At 47.6% G+C, this 19,855-nt stretch overlaps 1 protein-coding gene across 4 annotated transcripts in view; it reads right to left on the reverse strand.

Moving 5' to 3' along the window:
- Positions 1-19,855, reverse strand: part of LOC137365475 (dynactin subunit 1-like) — a 336,296-nt gene that overhangs the window by 185,141 nt on the left and 131,300 nt on the right. The window contains exon 1 of one of the 4 annotated variants that reach the window (XM_068028053.1): positions 3,869-3,913. The exons of the other annotated variants lie outside the window; for them this stretch is intronic. Coding sequence (XP_067884154.1) covers positions 3,869-3,898 — 30 coding nt within the window. The 5' untranslated portion in view covers positions 3,899-3,913. Of the gene's footprint in view, positions 1-3,868; positions 3,914-19,855 lie in introns of those variants that run through there. 4 annotated transcript variants of the gene reach the window in all.

Raw genomic sequence — 19,855 nt, forward strand, 5'->3', positions numbered from 1 at the left:
AGACACGAAAATTGGTGGTGTTGTAAATAGTGAGGAGGAAAGCCTTAGGTTACAGGACGATATAGATGGGCTGGTGAGATGGGAGGATCAGTAGCAAATGGAATTTAATCCTGGGAAGTGTGAGGTGATGCATTTTGGGAGGACTAACAAGGCAAGGGAATATACAATGGATGGTAGGACCCTAGGAAATACAGAGGGTCAGAGGGACCTTGGTGTACTTGTCCATAGGTCACTGAAGGCAGCAACACAGGTAGATAAGGTGGTTAGAAAGGCATATGGGATACTTGCCTTTATTAGCCGAGGCATAGAATATAAGAGCAAGGAGGTTATGATGGAGCTGTATAAAATGCTAGTTAGGCCACAGCTGGAGTACTGTGTACAGTTCTGGGCACCACACTATAGGAAGGATGTGATTGCACTGGAGAGGGTGCAGAGGAGATTCACCAGGATGTTGCCTGGGCTGGAGCATTTCAGCTATGAAGAGAGACTGGATAGGCTAGGGTTCTTTTCCTTAGAGCAGAGAAGGCTGAGGGGGGACATATAACTATGAGATTGAGAGAGGAGGTGAAGAGGAAAATAAGACTGGCAAAGAGATAATATGAGAATAGAATGGGAGTCAACATAAAAGTGAACCCAAATATCTTCTACTGGCATGCAAATAGTAAGCGGATAGAAAGAGGGAGAGTAGGGCCTATTAGGGACAAAGAGGGTAATGTATGCTGAATGGCACAGGGCAAGGCTAATATATTTAATGAGTACTTTGTATCAGTGTTCACTAAGGAAATAGAATCTGACAAAATATCAGTGGAAGAGGAGAGAGTAGAGGCAATGGATAGGATAAAATTTGAGAGCAGAAAGGTGTTAAAAAGGTTAGCTATGCTTAGGGTAGATAAGTCACCAGATTCAGATGGCTTGCATCCCAGGTTGTTAAAGGAAGTGGGGGTGGAGATAGCATAAGGGCTGGTCATAATCTTCTCTGGATATGGGGAAGGTGCCAGAGGATTGGAGAGTGGCAAATGTGACACCCTTATTCAAGAAAGGGTATAAGGACAGTCCTAGCAACTACAGGCCAGTTAGTTTAACATCAGTGATGGTAAGGTTTTGGAAACTAAATCAGGGAAAAAAATCCACGGACACTTAGAGGTTTGAGTTAATTAAGGGGAGCCAGCATGGATTTGTAAAAGGCAGATCATGCTTCACTAAATGAATTTTTGATGAAGTAACAGAAGGTTGATGAAGGGAATGTGGTGGTTGTTGTCTATATAGATTTTAAGAAAGTGTTTGATCAGGTACCACATGAAAGGCTGTTTAACAAAATTGAAGCTCATGCAATCGGAGAATCAGTGTCCAACTGGATAAAAAATTGACTTAAGGACAGAAAAATATAGTCATAATAAATGGTTGTTTTCCAGACTGGAGGATTGTAGGCAGTGGTGTTACCAAAGGGTTAGTGCTGGGACCACTGCTTCTTTTGCTATATATAGATGACTTGTATCTTGGAATACAGAGCAGAATATCAAAATTTGCCTATGATACCAAATTTGGAGGCGCAGCAAACAGTCAGGATGCGATGAACTGCCAACAACAGGACATAGATAGGCTAACAGAATGGGCAGACAAGTGGCAGATGGAATTTAATACTGACAAGTATGAGGTGATGCATTTTGGCAGTAAGACTAGGGAGAGGCAATATAGATTTAATGTTACAGTTCTAACGAGTGTGCAGGAACAGTGGGACCTGGGGGGTGCATGTGCATCAATTTGAAGGTGGCAGGACATATTGAGAGAGTGGTAAGGTTATGGGATCTTGGGCTTCATAAAGAGAGTCATAGAGTACAAAAGCAGGAAGTTATACTGAACCTTTATAAAGCTCTGGTTAGGCTCCAACTGGAGTATTGTGTCCAGTTCGAGTCACCACATTTTAGGAAGGATGTGAGGATCCTTGAGAGGGAGCAGAGGAGATTTACCAGAATGGCTCCAGGGATGGAGGATTTTAGTGACAAGGTTAGGTTGGAGAAGCTGGGGCTGTTCTACCTGGAGCAAAGGAGATTGAGGGGAGATTTGATAGAAGTGTACAAGATTATGACAGGTTTAGACAAGTTAGACAAGGAAAAACTGTTCTCATTAACTAATGGTACAAGGACTAGGCAACACAGAGTGAAGGTTTTGGGAAAAAGATGCAGGGGGAAAATGAGGAAGAACTTTTCATGCAGCAGTTGGTAATGACCTGGAACTCGCTGCCCACAAGGGTGATGGAAGTGGAGTGATGGAATGGCTTCAAGAGGAAGTTGGATGGGCACTTGAAGCAAATAAACTTGCAGGGCTATGGGGATCGATCTGGGGTGTGGGACTGACAGGATAGCTTTGTGGAGAGCCGGCATGGACTAGATGGGTCGAATGGCCTCCTTCTGTGCCGTAACTGGCTCGATGACATTCACACTGCACATAATCAATACATTGACATTACACACATACCGTGCATACTCCCAACACAACACATCCCCAACATATACACACACACAACTCTAACACACTCAACACGGACCCCGTCACACCCAGTACACTCACACTGCACACATAACATACGCATGTTTACTGAGTGCAGTCACACTGCACACACACACTATACACATAACTCTGACTGTACACGCACAGACCCAGACATAACAGATTCACACCCAACACACACATGTAAACACATACAGCGTGTATTCCCTCCTCACCCAATACTCATACTGCGTGCACACTTAACACTCTTACACCGCATACACACTTGCTGCATGCACAACAAAACACACACAAACTCTGCTTGCACCCAACACTCTCGCTCCACACAGACATGCTCATCACACACATACTCACTCACTACATGCACATTCAGCTAACACACACACACAGCGCACGCTCACCCACACACCCAGAGGGGAGAGAGAGACACACACACACACTAACATATACATACAGAGGATGCTCACACATACACATGCGCACAGGGTATGTGCGCTCAGGCACACAGAGGACATTCACACGTACGTACACACACACACAGAGGACACTCACTCACACACACACACACACAGCACGCTCACAGGATGTTCACGCACACACACAGAGGACATTCACACGTACGTACACACACACAGAGGACACTCACTCACACACACACACACACACACACACAGCACGCTCACAGGTTGTTCACGCACACACACAGAGGACATTCACACGTACGTACACACACACGGAGGACGCTCACTCACACACACACAGCACGCTCACAGGATGTTCACGCACACACACAGAGGACGCTCTCTCACACACACACACATAAAGGATGTTCACACTCACATACAGGACTCACACACACACACACTCACACTCAGATAAAGGATGCTCACACTCATTCACACAGAGGCCGCTCTCACACACGCACACATAAAGGATGTTCACACTCACATACAGGACTCACACACACACACACACACACACACACACACACACACACACACACACTCAGATAAAGGATGCTCACTCACACACACAGACAGGGCATGCTCACAAACCAACGAGTTCAGGCTCAGACAATACAGTGCATCATGCAGAGACTGCTAACAAACAATCCCCCAGGCAGCTCCTGCACAAACTAAAAACAATATTTACTGGTATACATCATGCAGCACTATTCAGGAAGAAAGCATTTTAATAACATGTCACCAAGGAGGAATCTCTGGAAAATAAAGCTTTAGAAAAAAACAAAGCAAGAAATTGGGTAGGAATTTTTGTAGGTAAAACAGATAATAAATAATGATCAGAAAGAGTAGCGCTTGAAGCATGCAGAGATTGGGAATGATGAAGCTTTAATCAGTACCTTTCTCATCGCTGGGGCCTGTCGCATCATTATGCATAGGATACAGAGACACAACGTCAGATATTAAGATGAATGCAGTTTTTTAATGGATGTTCTGGCCCAGCTGCTTCTGATTTCCTGCAAATGGCTGCAGTGTTGGAGCACAGCCTGTATGCACAGAGACAGCACGAACCCTGCTCAGTGGATCCAGAGAGAGGGAGCGAGGGGGAGGAAGGGTGCACACTACAGTCAGTCAGTAAGGGGCACAGCCTCAACCCAAGCACCAAGCCCCCAGCTCACGCAGATACATCAGCCTGCTTGCAGTGTCCAGCTCCCCGCCTTCACTAGCGATATCAGCGCTGATGGTCCCCTCCCTTCCCTCTCCCTCGCAGAGATGCCTGGGAAAGGCAGAGTCCCAAAGCTCAATGCACTGATTTGACGCTTTTCCTAGGAGATGCTGGGGGCTGAGGTGCTCCTCTGTAACTTAGCAACACTAGACATTTGGCAGCCGACTGGCAGGCTTCCTGTTGATCTCTGCCCCTCCCCCTGCACTTCAGACACAATGGACTCGAGAGGGTTTGCATTTCACTGCATTCTCCCTCAGAGTATGACATCCCATCTGTCCCCACTATTGTCATTAGTCACGTCCGCATTATAGAATCACAGAATGGTTATAGCACAGGAAGGTATTCGGCCCATCGTGTCCATGCCGGCTCTCTCCAAGAGCTACTCACCTAGTCCCACTTCCCTGTCCTATCCCCATGGCAATGCTTTTCTCTACTCAGATAATTATCCAGTTCTCTTTTTAAAGAACTCGATTGAACCTGCTGCTACCACACTCTCAGGCAGTGCATTCCAGATCCTAACCCCACGCTGCGTAAAAAAGTTTTTTCTCATGTCATCTCTGGTTCTTTTGCCAACTACCTTAGATCAGTGTCCCCTGGTTGTGGATCCTTTCAGCAACGGGAACAGTTTCTCCCTATCTACTCTGTCCAGACGCCTCATGATTTTGAACAACTCTTTAAAAAAAGGGAATAGCCCCAGATTCTCCAACCTATCCATGTAACTGAAGTCCCTCATCCCTGGAACCATTTTTGTGAGTCTTTTCTGCATTCTCTCCAATGCCTTCACATCTTTCCTAAAGTGCGGTGCCCAGAACTGGACACAACAATCCAGTTAAGGCCAGACCAGTATTCTATAAAGGTTCACCATAACTTCCTTGCTTTTGTACTCCATGTCTCAGTTTATAAAGCCCAGGATCCCATATGCCTTATTAACTGCTTTCTCAACCTGCCCTGCCACCTTCAACAATTTGTGCAGATACATCCCCAGGTCTCTCTGCTCCTGCACCTCCTTTGGAACTGCATCCTTTGTTTTATATTGCTTCTCCTTGTTCTTCCTACCAAAATGAATCATTTCACACTTCCCTACATTAAATTTGATCTGCCTCTTGTCCGCCCATTCCACCAGCCTGTCTATGGCCTCTTTAAGTCTATCACTATCCTGCACACAGTTCACAATACTTCCACATTTTGTGCCATCAACAACTTTTCAAATTGTGCCCTTATACCCAAGTCTAGGTCATTAATAAATATTAAGAAAAACAGGGGCCCTAATTCCGACCCCTGGGAAACCCAACTATATTCAAGAAGGCAGCTCACTACCACCTTCTCAAGGGCAATTAGGGATAGACAATAAATGCTGGCCTGGCCAGTGACACCCACATCCCATGACTGAATAAAAAAATTATACCTTTTTCCAGTCCAATAAACAACCGATCACATTTTAAAAAGTTGCTGATGACACAAAACGTGGAAGTATTGTGAACTATGTGCAGGACAGTGATAAACTTCGAGGACATAGGCTGGTGGAATGGGCGGACAAGCGGCAGAGCAAATTTAATGTAGAGAAGTGTGAAATGATTCACTCTCTGTTTGCTGTGTCGTGCTCGGAAGGAGCCATTATGAACTGGAGGAATTATGACAATAAAAAGTTAACTAGTCATTTGGTAGTACAGAGGGCAGCACAGTGGCGCAGTGGTTAGCACTGCAGCCTCACAGCTCCAGGGACCCGGGTTCAATTCTGGGTACTGCCTGTGCGGAGTTTGCAAGTTCTCCCTATGACCGCGTGGGTTTCCGCCGGGTGCTCCGGTTTCCTCCCACATCCAAAAGACTTGCAGGTGATAGGTAAATTGGCCGTTGTAAATTGCCCCTAGTGTAGGAAGGTGATAGGGAATATGGGATTACTGTAGGGTTAGTATAAATGGGTAGTTGTTGGTCGGCACAGACTCGGTGGGCCGAAGGGCCTGTTTCAGTGCTGTATCTCTAAATAAAAAATAAATAATAAATATTGCCGAAACTAGAGACATTTTGCCGAAGCTTTTCGTCTTGCACTCATCAGTACAATCCGCAAGAATGCCCATGTAAAGGAAAACAACAACTTATACTGCATGAGAAGAGTGCTGATTGGTTGGCAAGTGAACTTGGATTGGTACAGGCGTTTCCATGGAGAATGCACCAGTTTACGGTGACTGACAGTTAACTGCCAAGCTTTGTTTGAAATTTAAACCAGGCAGCTTGACTACGATTCCACATGGCAACGCCTTGACCAATGAACCAGCGAATGGCTGTCACTTATTTTGTTTAGCTGAAACAGACGCGATGTGTGTACATGTTCTTTCTGTCTGCAAAGAACAGGGCCCTGTCTAATAATATATGTAGCTTCCAGTAAGCGCAAATGTGCCACACTGCAAGCCCTGCTGACCATCTGAAATTGGTTGTCAACCTAATTCTTAGCACACTGAGGATTATTTAGCAAATGCTGTCCAATCGCAGAATCACATCTAATGTTGTACACTGTGTTTTGAGTTTTGCAAGCACGGGCTGGTTGGGTACGGCCTGTACCTTGCTCATTGCAAACAGTGGAAGGGACATGTTGTTTGATACGATCCGCCAGTCTTTGGGATGTACGGCCTATATACCTAGCATCACACTGGCATTGAAATTTATATATCACATTACTCATTTGTGAGATAGGCAGGACGTCTTTTTGGCTCAACGGCAGCATCCTGTTAGTGGTGAACACCACACATGTTACTGCTGCATAGTAGCAGCTTGAAACAGCTAGCTTCCCCTGTTGCTCAAATTTTTGGGATACATTACCCTTCCAGGGTAATTTGAGGTAGACTGGGCATTTTTCAGGGCCAAAAATGATGGCCTTAGGCCTGTTCATAAATTTGCACGATATACTGTGAGAAATGATCTGATCAGGGTATCCATTGTCATGCAGGATGTCTTTGATTCGCCCTATTTCAGCATCAAGCTTGCATGGTGAGCAAATGGTTCGGGCCCTTGCTGATAAGGCCAATCTTACAGCGTGTGGAACTGTAAGAATCCCAACGCATGTATTGACCAGTGAAGGCAGGTTTGTGGTGGACCGTGGTAGAGAACCCCTCAACAGATTTCTCAACTAGTATGCCAAGGAATTTCAGGCCGTCAATCGGGCTCGCAGTGTGGTGCATTTGTGCGTACTGGAAGCTACATATATTAATACACAGGGCCCTATTGTTTGCAGACAAAGAACATGTACACACATCGCGCCCGTTTCAGCTAAACAAAATAAGTGACGGCCATTTGCTGGTTCATTCCTCAGGGCAGTGCCTTGACCAGACTCAAGCTGCCTGGTTTAAACTGCAAATGAAGCTTGGCAGTTAACTGTCAGTCACCATAAACTGGTGCATTCTCCATGGAAACGCCTCTACCAGAGTTCACTTGCCAACTAATCAGCATTCTCTTCTCATACAGTATAAAGTTGTGGTTTTCCCATACATTGGTATTCTTGCCGGTTGTCCTGATGAGTGAAAGACGAAAAGCTTCGACAACATGTCCCTACTTTCAGCAATAAAAAGTCAACTTTTAAGCTAAACCATAAGAAAATGGGCACAACTGTACCACAGACAAAATGAAATAGAGGTCCTGTGCTAGAGTCATAGAGTCATACAACACGGAAACAGGCCCTTCGGCCCATCGTGTCTGTGCCGGCCATCAAGCACCCAGCTATTCTAATGCCATTTTCTAGCACTTGGCCCATAGCAATGGATACTATGGCATTTCAAGTGCTCATCTAAATACCTCTTAAATGATGGTTCCTGCCTCTACCACCTCTTCAGGCAGTGTGTTCCAGATTCCAACCACCCTCTGGGTGAAAAGGTTTTCCCTCAAATCCCCTCTAAACCTCCTGCACCTTACCTTAAATCTGTGCCCTCGGTTACTGACCCCTCCACTAAGGGAAAAAGTTTCTTCTCATCTAATCTATCAATGCCCCTCATAATTTTCCATACCTCAATCATGTCCCCCCTCAGCCTTCTCTGTTCTAAGGTAAACAACCCTAGCCTATCCAATCTCTCTTCATAGCTGAAATGCTCCAGCCCAGGCAACATCCTGGTGAATCTCCTCTGCACCCTCTCCAGTGCAATCACATCCTTCCTATAGTGTGGTGCCCAGAACTGTACACAGTACTCCAGCTGTGGCCGAAATAGCGTTTTATACAGCTCCATCATAACCTCCCTGCTCTTATAGTCTATGCCTCGGCTAATAAAGGCAAGTATCCCATGTGCCTTCCTAACCACCTTATCTACCTGTGTGCTGCTGCCTTCAGTGATCGATGGACTAGTACACCACGGTCCCTCTGACCTTCTGTACTTCCTAGGGTCCTACCATCCATTGTACATTCCCTTGCCTTGTTAGTCCTCCCAAAATGCATCACCTCACACTTCACAGGATTAAATTCCATTTGCCACAGCTCCGCCCATCTTACCAGCCCATCTATATCGTCCTGTCATCTAAGGCTTTCCTCCTCACTATTTACGACATCACCAATTTTCGTGTCATCTGCGAACGTACTGATCAAACCTCCTATATTCATGTCTAAATCATTAATGTACACTACAAACAGCAAGGGTCCCAACACAGATATCTGCAGTTTACCACTGGTCACAGGCTTCCACTCGCAGAAACAACCCTCGACCATCACCCCCTGCCTCCTGCCACTAAGCCAATTTCCATCACCCTCTGCCTCCTGCCACTAAGCCAATTTTGGATCCAATTTGCCAAATTACCCTGGATCCCATGGGCTCTTACCTTCTTAACCAATCTCCCATGTGGGACCTTATCAAAAGCCTTACTGAAGTCCATGTAGACTACATCAACTGCTTTACCCTCATTTACACATCTAGTCACCTCCTCGAAAAATTCAATCAAGTTAGTTAGACACGATCGCCCCCTAACAAAGCCGTGCTGACTATCCCTGATTAATCCCTGCCTCTCCAAGTGGAGATTAATCCTGTCATTCAGAAATTTTTCCAATAGTTTCCCAACCACTGATGTTAGACTCACCAGCCTGTAATTACCTGCTTTACCCTTGCTACCCTTCTTGAATAATGGTACCACATTTGCTGTCCTCCAGTCCTCTGGTACCTCTCCTGTGACCAGAGGGGATTTGAAAATTTGTGTCAGAGCCCCTGTTTTCTCCTCCCTTGCCTCACATAACAGCCTGGGATACATCTCATCTGGGCCTGGGGATTTATCCACTTTTAAGCCTGCTAAAACCGCTAATACTTCCTCCCTTTCAATACTAATATGTTCAAGTATATCACAAACCCCCTCCCTGATCTCTACACCTACATCGTCCTTCTCCGTAGTGAATACAGATGAAAATTAATCATTTAAAACCTCACCGATATCCTCCGGCTCCACACACAGATTGCCACTTTGGTCCCTAATGGGCCCTACTCTTTCCCTGGTTATCCTCTTGCCCTTAATATACTTATAAAATGCCTTAGGATTTTGTGTTATCTTGCCCGCCAGTGTTTTTTCATGTCCCTTCTTCGCTCACCTAATTACTTTTTTAAGTACTCCCCTACACTTTCTATACTCCTCTCGGGCCTCCGTTGTTTTCAGCACTCTGAATCTGCCATAAGCCTCCTTTTCTTCCTGATCCAATACTCTATATCCCTTGACATCCAGGGTTCCCTGGACTTGTTGGTCCTACCCTTCACCTTAACGGGTACATGTTGGCCCTGCACTCTTGCTACTTCCTCTTGAATGATTCCCACTCATCTGATGCCGACTTTCCTACAAGTAGCTGCTCCCAGTCCACTTTGGCCTGATCCTATTTTATCATACAGGAAACAGCCTTCCCCCAATTCAGTACTTTTATTTCCGGTCCATCTTTGTCCTTTTCCATAACTACCTTAAATCTTACAGAGTTATGGTCACTATCCCTGAAATGCTCCCCCACTGACACTTCTACCACTTGTTCAGCTTCATTCCCTAGGATTAGGTCCAGTACTGCCCCTTCTCTTGTAGGACCTTCTACATACTGACTCAAAAAGCTCTCCTGTATGCATTTTAAGAATTCCGCCCCCTTTAAGCCTTTTGCAGTTAAGACTATCCCAGTTGATATCCATTACTATTATTACCCTATTATTTTTACACCTCTCTGAGATTTGTCTACATATCTGTTCCTCTATCTCTCCCTACTGTTTGGAGGCCTGTAGTACACTCCCAGCCAAGTGACTGTGTCCCCTGTTTGTTTTTAAGTTCTACCCAAATGGCCTCATTTGAAGAACCTTCTAAGAACCTTCTAAGATATCATCCCTCCTTACTGCAGTAATTGACTCCTTGATCAACAGTGCAATACCACCTCCTCTTTTATCCCCTCCCCTGTCATATCTGAAGATTCTATACCCCGGAATATTGAGCTGCCAGTCCTACCCCTCCCTCAGCCATGTCTCTGTGATAGCAATATCATCATAATCCCATATGCAAATCAATGCCCTCAATTCATCTGCCTTATTAATAAGACTCCTTGCATTAAAATAGATGCAATCCAACCTTGCATTTTTCACTTGTGTCTTAACAGGTCTATATTTGCTCTGCCTTCCAGACTGACTCAGTTTCTCTTCTATATTTGACTGTGCATCACCCCCGACTGTACCTTCACTCTGTATCCCATCCCCCTGCCAAATTAATTTAACCACCCCCCCAACAGCACTCGCAAACCTCCCAGCAAGGATGTTGGTTCCCTTCCGGTCAGGTGCAACCCGCACAACTTGTACAGGTCCCACCTTTGCCAAAAACAGTCCCGGTGATCCAGGAAACTAAAACCCTCCCTCCTACACCATCTCCTCAGTCACATTATCATATTCATCTGCTCTATCCACCTATTCCTATACTCACTAGCACGTGGCACTGGGAGTAATCCAAAGATTACAATCTTTGAGGTCCTGCTTTTTAATCTGCTACCTAGCAGCCTAAATTCTTGCTGCAGGACCTCATCCCTCTTTCTACCTATGTCGCTGGTACCAATGTATACCACGACCTCTGACTGTTCACTCTCCCCCTTCAGAATGTCCTGCAGGTGCTCTGTGAAATCCTTGACCCCAGCACCAGGGAGGCAACACACCATCCTGGAGTCACGTTTGCGGCCACAGGAACGCCTATTTGTACCCCACTCTCTCCCATTCCTTTTCCTCCCCTCCTGTGCAGCTGAGCCACCCGTGGTGCCACAGACTTGGCTCTTGCTGCATTCCTCTGAGAAGCTATCTCCCCCAACAGTATCCAAAGTGGAAAATCTGTTAGATCGGGAGATGGACCCAGGGGACTCCTGCACTACGTGCCTAGTTCTTCTACTCTGCCTGGTGGTCACCCATTCCCTTTCTGCCTGAGCAGTCTTTACCTGCGGTGCGATCACCTCCCTGTACGTGCTATCCACGATGATCTCAGCCTCGCCGATGTTCCAGTGTCTCCAGCCGCCGCTCCAGATCCGAAATGCGGATTTCGAGTTGCTGCAGCTGGAGACACTTCCTGCAACTGGAAGTATCCGACTTTCCACATTTAGAAGGTGCATTCCATGTTGCCGAGCTGCCCTGCCATGACTTACCCTTAATTTATCCCCAAAATTAGATTTACACTAGGAACCATCAAACACTCCCAGATCAGGTACAGCACAGGATTAGATACAAAACTCCCTCTACACTGGCCCATCAAACAATTCAAGGAAAGGTATAGTACGGGTCTTATACTGATAAGAGCTCCTTCTAAATAAAAAGAAAAAAAATAAAAAGAAACGGGGTTAGATACAGAGTAAAACTTGCATTGCTTAAGATATGCAATCAGATAATCTGTTTTTGTCAAGTAGATTGTGGAATACATATTGGCCAGGAGACTGGGGTTAACTCCCCTGCTCTTTGAAATAATACCATGGGATCTTTTACAGTGCAGCACTGCCTCAGTACAGTTCAGGTGCAGTGAGCCCAGATTAACGGCTCAAATCGACAGAGTGGGACTTAAAGTCACAACTCTCTTTCAGACTCAGAATCAAGAGTCTGAAGCCAAGCTGTCACAGAAGACAGAAGTGTTGATCTAGGGGGAAGAGCCCAGAGTACGGGACTAATTAAACTGAGGCAGAAATAGGTATTTAAAAACAGTGAATAGAAAACCGTATCACCTAAGGACATGGAATGGGATCAGATCTTAACTATAGCTGCAGAGCTTTCACAGGCGTCAGCCTTAATAGTCTCCTCTTGTCCTGCAATTTCTAGGAGTTGCAGCAAGAACTCAAATCAAGCAAGTTTAAAGGCTAGTAAAAACAGTTCCCCGAAAGGAGAAAGAGTATGGAACATAACCCCAGACAGGAAAAGCAATTCAGGGTCAACTAATCCTTTGAAAACAGCTGCATCAATAACATTGTCATATTCCCCCCCTCTCTCTACATTAACCCCAGAATCACAGGGACACTGCAGGCTGTAGAGAGCTCAGATTCCCCCCCTCTCTCTACATTAACCCCAGAATCACAGGGACACTGCAGGCTGTAGAGAGCTCAGATTCCCCCCTCTCTCTACATTAACCCCAGAATCACAGGGACACTGCAGGCTGTAGAGAGCTCAGATTCCCCCCCTCTCTCTACATTAACCCCAGAATCACAGGGACACTGCAGGCTGTAGAGAGCTCAGATTCCCCCCCTCTCTCTACATTAACCCCAGAATCACAGGGACACTGCAGGCTGTAGAGAGCTCAGATTCCCCCCTCTCTCTACATTAACTCCAGAATCACAGGGACACTGCAGGCTGTAGTGAGCTCAGATTCCCCCCCTCTCTCTACATTAACCCCAGAATCACAGGGACACTGCAGGCTGCAGAGAGCTCAGATTCCCCCCTCTCTCTACATTAACCCCAGAATCACAGGGACACTGCAGGCTGCAGAGAGCTCAGATTCCCCCCTCTCTCTACATTAACCCCAGAATCACAGGGACACTGCAGGCTGTAGAGAGCTCAGATTCCCCCCTCTCTCTACATTAACCCCAGAATCACAGGGACACTGCAGGCTGTCGTGAGCTCAGATTCCCCCCCTCTCTCTACATTAACCCCAGAATCACAGGGACACTGCAGGCTGTAGTGAGCTCAGATTCCCCCCCTCTCTCTACATTAACCCCAGAATCACAGGGACACTGCAGGCTGTAGTGAGCTCAGATTCCCCCCCTCTCTCTACATTAACCCCAGAATCACAGGGACACTGTGAGCTCCAGTGAGTTCTCCAGCCTCTGTCCTTCTGCTCCAGCTATTTGCATTCGTTCAATCAGCAGCTTCCAGAATTTCTGCCAAGGAATGATGGGATTACATCAGTATTAGTCATCACCAAGCAAGACATACAAGCTGCAGTCAGTGCGGTGAATGTGGCAGCAGATGGAGGTGGAGGCAGAAATGCAACAAACACAAGGACTGCCCGAAGGAAGCAACAGATTTGCCCATATGCCACTGGAGCCTTTCCTGTCTGTCTGACACTTCCTCCCTCTGTGTGTCTGAATGCTGCTGTTATGTCACAGGAGGATGGAGCACAGACAGGTTCAAGGTTGTAGTTCTGATACCAGTCTAACACACTCTAATTCCACAATGTGTATGCTCAACCTAATGTCTCTACACATCTCAGGAGACTTCCAGACAAGGTGTGCCTTTAACTGGAAGTCTGTTCAAAGAATAAGTTCATTAGCGATAGTCAGCACGGTTTTGTGACGGGTAGGTCGTGCCTCACAAACCTTATTGAGTTTTTCGAGAAGGTGACCAAACAGGTGGATGAGGGTAAAGCAGTGGATGTGGTGTATATGGATTTCAGTAAGGCGTTTGATAAGGTTCCCCACGGTAGGCTATTGCAGAAAATACGGAAGGATGGGGTTGAAGGTGATTTAGAGCTTTGGATCAGAAATTGGCTAGCTGAAAGAAGACAGAGGGTGGTGGTTGATGGCAAATGTTCATCCTGGAGTTTAGTTACTAGTGGTGTACCGCAAGGATCTGTTTTGGGGCCACTGCTGTTTGTCATTTTTATAAATGACCTGGAAGAGGGTGTAGAAGGGTGGGTTAGTAAATTTGCAGATGACACTAAGGTCGGTGGAGTTGTGGATAGTGCCGAAGGATGTTGTAGGGTACAGAGGGACATAGATAGGCTGCAGAGCTGGGCTGAGAGATGGCAAATGGAGTTTAATGCGGAAAAGTGTGAGGTGATTCACTTTGGAAGGAGTAACAGGAATGCAGAGTACTGGGCTAATGGGAAGATTCTTGGTAGTGTAGATGAACAGAGAGATCTTGGTGTCCAGGTACATAAATCTCTGAAGGTTGCTACCCAGGTTAATAGGGCTGGTAAGAAGGCATATGGTGTGTTAGCTTTTATTAGTAGGGGGATTGAGTTTCGGAGCCACGAGGTCATGCTGCAGCTGTACAAAACTCTGGTGAGACCGCACCTGGAGTATTGCTTGCAGTTCTGGTCACTGCATGTGAGGAAGGATGTGGAAGCTATGGAAAGGGTGCAGAGGAGATTTACTAGGATGTTGCCTGGTATGGAGGGAAGGTCTTACGAGGAAAGGCTGAGGGACTTGAGGTTGTTTTCGGTGGAGAGAAGGAGGAGGAGAGGTGACTTAATAGAGACACGTAAGATAATCCGAGGGTTAGATAGGGTGGATAGTGAGCGTCTTTTTCCTCGGATGGTGATGGCAAACACGAGGGGACATAGCTTCAAGTTGAGGGGTGATAGATATAGGACAGATGTGAGAGGTAGTTTCTTTACTCAGAGAGTAGTAAGGGCGTGGAACGCCCTGCCTGCAGCAGTAGTAGATTCGCCAACTTTAAGGGCATTTAAGTGGTCATTTGATAGACATATGGATGAAAATGGAATAGTGTAGGTCAGATGGTTTCACAGGTCGGCGCAACATAGAGGGCCGAAGGGCCTGTACTGCGCTGTAATGTTCTAAATTCTAAATTCAAACTCATTCCTCACATTCCTGCACCGCCAAGAAAAGCTCATTGTTTGATCGTGATTCTTGCCTCAGCTCAAACCTGTCTGTGTGCTCAGTCCTCCTGCGATCTCTAACCTGTGTGCTCAGCCCTCCTGCGATCTCTAACCTGTCTGTGTGCTCAGTCCTCCTGCGATCTCTAACCTGTCTGTGTGCTCAGTCCTCCTGCGATCTCTAACCTGTCTGTGTGCTCAGTCCTCCTGCGATCTCTAACCTGTCTGTGTGCTCAGTCCTCCTGCGATCTCTAACCTGTGTGCTCCGTCCTCCTGCGATCTCTAACCTGTGTGCTCAGTCCTCCTGCGATCTCTAACCTGTGTGCTCAGCCCTCCTGCGATCTCTAACCTGTCTGTGTGCTCCGTCCTCCTGCGATCTCTAACCTGTGTGCTCCGTCCTCCTGCGATCTCTAACCTGTGTGCTCAGTCCTCCTGCAATCTCTAACCTGTGTGCTCCGTCCTCCTGCAATCTCTAACCTGTGTGCTCAGTCCTCCTGCAATCTCTAACCTGTGTGCTCAGTCCTCCTGCGATCTCTAACCTGTCTGTGTGCTCAGTCCTCCTGTGATCTCTAACCTGTCTGTGTGCTCAGTCCTCCTGTGATCTCTAACCTGTCTGTGTGCTCAGTCCTCCTGTGATCTCTAACCTGTCTGTGTACTCAGTCCTCCTGCAATCTCTAACCTGTGTGCTCCGTCCTCCTGTGATCTCTAACCCATCTGTGTGCTCAGTCCTCCTGCAATCTCTAACCTGTGTGCTCAGTCCTCCTGCGATCTCTAACCTGTGTGCTCAGTCCTCCTGCGATCTCGAACCTGTGTGCTCCGCCCTCCTGCGATCTCGAACCTGTGTGCTCCGTCCTCCTGCGATCTCTAACCTGTGTGCTCCGTCCTCCTGCGATCTCTAACCTGTGTGCTCCGTCCTCCTGCGATCTCTAACCTGTGTGCTCCGTCCTCCTGCGATCTCTAAACCTGTGTGCTCCGTCCTCCTGCGATCTCTAACCTGTGTGCTCCGTCCTCCTGCGATCTCTAACCTGTGTGCTCAGTCCTCCTGCGATCTCTAACCTGTGTGCTCAGCCCTCCTGCGATCTCTAACCCATCTGTGTGCTCAGTCCTCCTGTGATCTCTAACCCATCTGTGTGCTCAGTCCTCCTGTGATCTCTAACCCATCTGTGTGCTCAGTCCTCCTGTGATCTCTAACCTGTGTGCTCAGTCCTCCTGTGATCTCTAACCTGTGTGCTCAGTCCTCCTGTGATCTCTAACCTGTGTGCTCAGTCCTCCTGTGATCTCTAACCTGTCTGTGTGCTCAGTCCTCCTGCGATCTCTAACCTGTGCGCTCAGTCCTCCTGTGATCTCTAACCTGTCTGTGTGCTCAGTCCTCCTGTGATCTCTAACCCGTCTGCGTGCTCAGTCCTCCTGTGATCTCTAACCTGTCTGCGTGCTCAGTCCTCCTGCGATCTCTAACCTGTGTGCTCAGTCCTCCTGCGATCTCTAACCTGTGTGCTCCGTCCTCCTGCGATCTCGAACCTGTCTGTGTGCTCCGTCCTCCTGCGATCTCTAACCTGTCTGTGTGCTCCGTCCTCCTGCGATCTCTAACCTGTCTGTGTGCTCCGTCCTCCTGTGATCTCTAACCTGTGTGCTCAGTCCTCCTGTGATCTCTAACCTGTGTGCTCAGTCCTCCTGTGATCTCTAACCTGTCTGTGTGCTCCGTCCTCCTGTGATCTCTAACCTGTGTGCTCCCTCCTCCTGCAATCTCTAACCTGTCTGTGTGCTCCGTCCTCCTGTGATCTCTAACCTGTGTGCTCAGTCCTCCTGTGATCTCTAACCTGTCTGTGCGCTCAGTCCTCCTGTGATCTCTAACCTGTCTGTGTGCTCAGTCCTCCTGTGATCTCTAACCTGTGTGCTCAGTCCTCCTGTCATCTCTAACCTGTGTGCTCAGTCCTCCTGTCATCTCTAACCTGTCTGTGTGCTCAGTCCTCCTGTGATCTCTAACCTGTCTGTGTGCTCAGTCCTCCTGTGATCTCTAACCTGTCTGTGTGCTCAGTCCTCCTGCGATCTCTAACCTGTGTGCTCAGTCCTCCTGCGATCTCTAATCTGTGTGCTCAGTCCTCTTGCGATCTCTAACCTGTCTGTGTGCTCCGTCCTCCTGCGATCTCGAACCTGTCTGTGTGCTCCGTCCTCCTGCGATCTCTAACCTGTCTGTGTGCTCCGTCCTCCTGTGATCTCTAACCTGTGTGCTCAGTCCTCCTGTGATCTCTAACCTGTGTGCTCAGTCCTCCTGTGATCTCTAACCTATCTGTGTGCTCAATCCTCCTGTGATCTCTAACCTGTGTGCTCCGTCCTCCTGTGATCTCTAACCTGTGTGCTCAGTCCTCCTGTGATCTCTAACCTGTGTGCTCAGTCCTCCTGTGATCTCTAACCTGTGTGCTCAGTCCTCCTGTGATCTCTAACCTGTCTGTGTGCTCCGTCCTCCTGCGATCTCTAACCTGTGTGCTCCGTCCTCCTGCGATCTCTAACCTGTCTGTGTGCTCCGTCCTCCTGCGATCTCTAACCTGTCTGTGTGCTCCGTCCTCCTGCGATCTCTAACCTGTGTGCTCCGTCCTCCTGCGATCTCTAACCTGTCTGTGTGCTCCGTCCTCCTGCGATCTCTAACCTGTGTGCTCCGTCCTCCTGCGATCTCTAACCTGTGTGCTCAGTCCTCCTGCGATCTCTAACCTGTGTGCTCCATCCTCCTGCCATCTCTAACCTGTGTGCTCCATCCTCCTGCCATCTCTAACCTGTGTGCTCCATCCTCCTGCGATCTCTAACCTGTCTGTGTGCTCCGTCCTCCTGCGATCTCTAACCTGTGTGCTCCGTCCTCCTGCGATCTCTAACCTGTCTGTGTGCTCCGTCCTCCTGCGATCTCTAACCTGTCTGTGTGCTCCGTCCTCCTGCGATCTCTAACCTGTGTGCTCCATCCTCCTGCGATCTCTAACCTGTGTGCTCAGTCCTCCTGCGATCTCTAACCTGTCTGTGTGCTCCGTCCTCCTGCGATCTCTAACCTGTCTGTGTGCTCAGTCCTCCTGCGATCTCTAACCTGTCTGTGTGCTCCGTCCTCCTGCGATCTCTAACCTGTGTGCTCCGTCCTCCTGCGATCTCTAACCTGTGTGCTCAGTCCTCCTGCGATCTCTAACCTGTCTGTGTGCTCCGTCCTCCTGCGATCTCTAACCTGTGTGCTCCGTCCTCCTGCGATCTCTAACCTGTGTGCTCAGTCCTCCTGCGATCTCTAACCCATCCGTGTGCTCAGTCCTCCTGCGATCTCAACCTGTGTGCTCAGCCCTCCTGCGATCTCTAACCTGTGTGCTTAGCCCTCCTGCGATCTCTAACCTGTGTGCTCAGCCCTCCTGCGATCTCTAACCCATCCGTGTGCTCAGTCCTCCTGCGATCTCTAACCTGTGTGCTCAGCCCTCCTGCGATCTCTAACCTGTGTGCTTAGCCCTCCTGCGATCTCTAACCTGTGTGCTCAGTCCTCCTGCGATCTCTAACCCATCCGTGTGCTCAGTCCTCCTGCAATCTCTAAATTGTCTGTGTGCTCAGTCCTCCTGTGACTTCTGCCCTCCTGTGAAGGTTACTCTCAAGGCCTTTTGTTGAAGTGCTGGCCAAAGCACTCCTCCTCCAGCCTCCTGACATGATACGAACTGGATTTCTAACCGCGAGGGACAATCAGATTCATTCTGTGCCCTCCTCACACATTCTACATGTTGGCTAGTGATGATATTGTAACCCCGATGGGAGATGATGGAATATTTCCAGTCAGTTTCATCCTGTCACACCAAGGTTTAAATCAGCAGCAGATCCTCAGATTCTGAACTAAAAACGTATTAAATCGGGAGGTATTCAGCCTCAATTGCTAATTTGTGCTAGTTTGTGGCGAATCTGCAGGACAAGGTGATACCCGACATTGTCAACAAGGTCAGCAGTAACAGGCTAGACATTTAAGAAAAGCAGCAATGGATGGATTGCAGAGGGAGGCAGGATAGAGATCGAACACTCAGCACTGTAGATTCCCCAGTGCTCAATGTTTCCAATGGATTCCCCACTGCTCAACGTTCCTAGTGGATCCCCCACTGCTCGGCATTTAGGAAGGACGAGAAAAAAGAAAAAGGAGGTGGTGTTGCACTGATAATAATGGATGGGATCAGTACATTAGTAAGGGATGATCTCAGATCGGAAGAACAAAATGTGTAATCTGTTTGGGTGGAGCTATGAAACAGCAAGGTGCAGCAAACATAGGTAGGAGTGGTTTATAGGCCACCAAACAGTAGTGGTAGTGGGGCATGGTATTGATCAAGACATTAGAGAAGCATGTAGCATGGGCAATACAGTAATCATGGGTGACCTGAATCTGCAAAGAGACTTGATAAACCTAATGAGCACTAATGCTGTGGAAGATGAGTTTCTGGAGTGCGTTAGGGATGATTTTCTAGAGCAGTATGTTGAGGAACCGACTAGAGAACAGACTATTTTAGATCTAATAATGAGAAAGGTCTAATTAATAATCTTGTTGTAAAAGAACCTTTAGGGATTCTTCTTGTTTGGCCTCCTTGTCTCGAGAGACAATGGGTAAGCGCCTGGAGGTGGTCAGTGGTTTGTGAAGCAGTGCCTGGAGTGGCTATAAAGGCCAATTCTAGAGTAATAGACTCTT

The sequence above is a fragment of the Heterodontus francisci genome, chromosome 1 (assembly GCF_036365525.1).
Source record: "Heterodontus francisci isolate sHetFra1 chromosome 1, sHetFra1.hap1, whole genome shotgun sequence".
Classification (NCBI taxonomy): Eukaryota; Metazoa; Chordata; class Chondrichthyes; order Heterodontiformes; family Heterodontidae; genus Heterodontus; species Heterodontus francisci.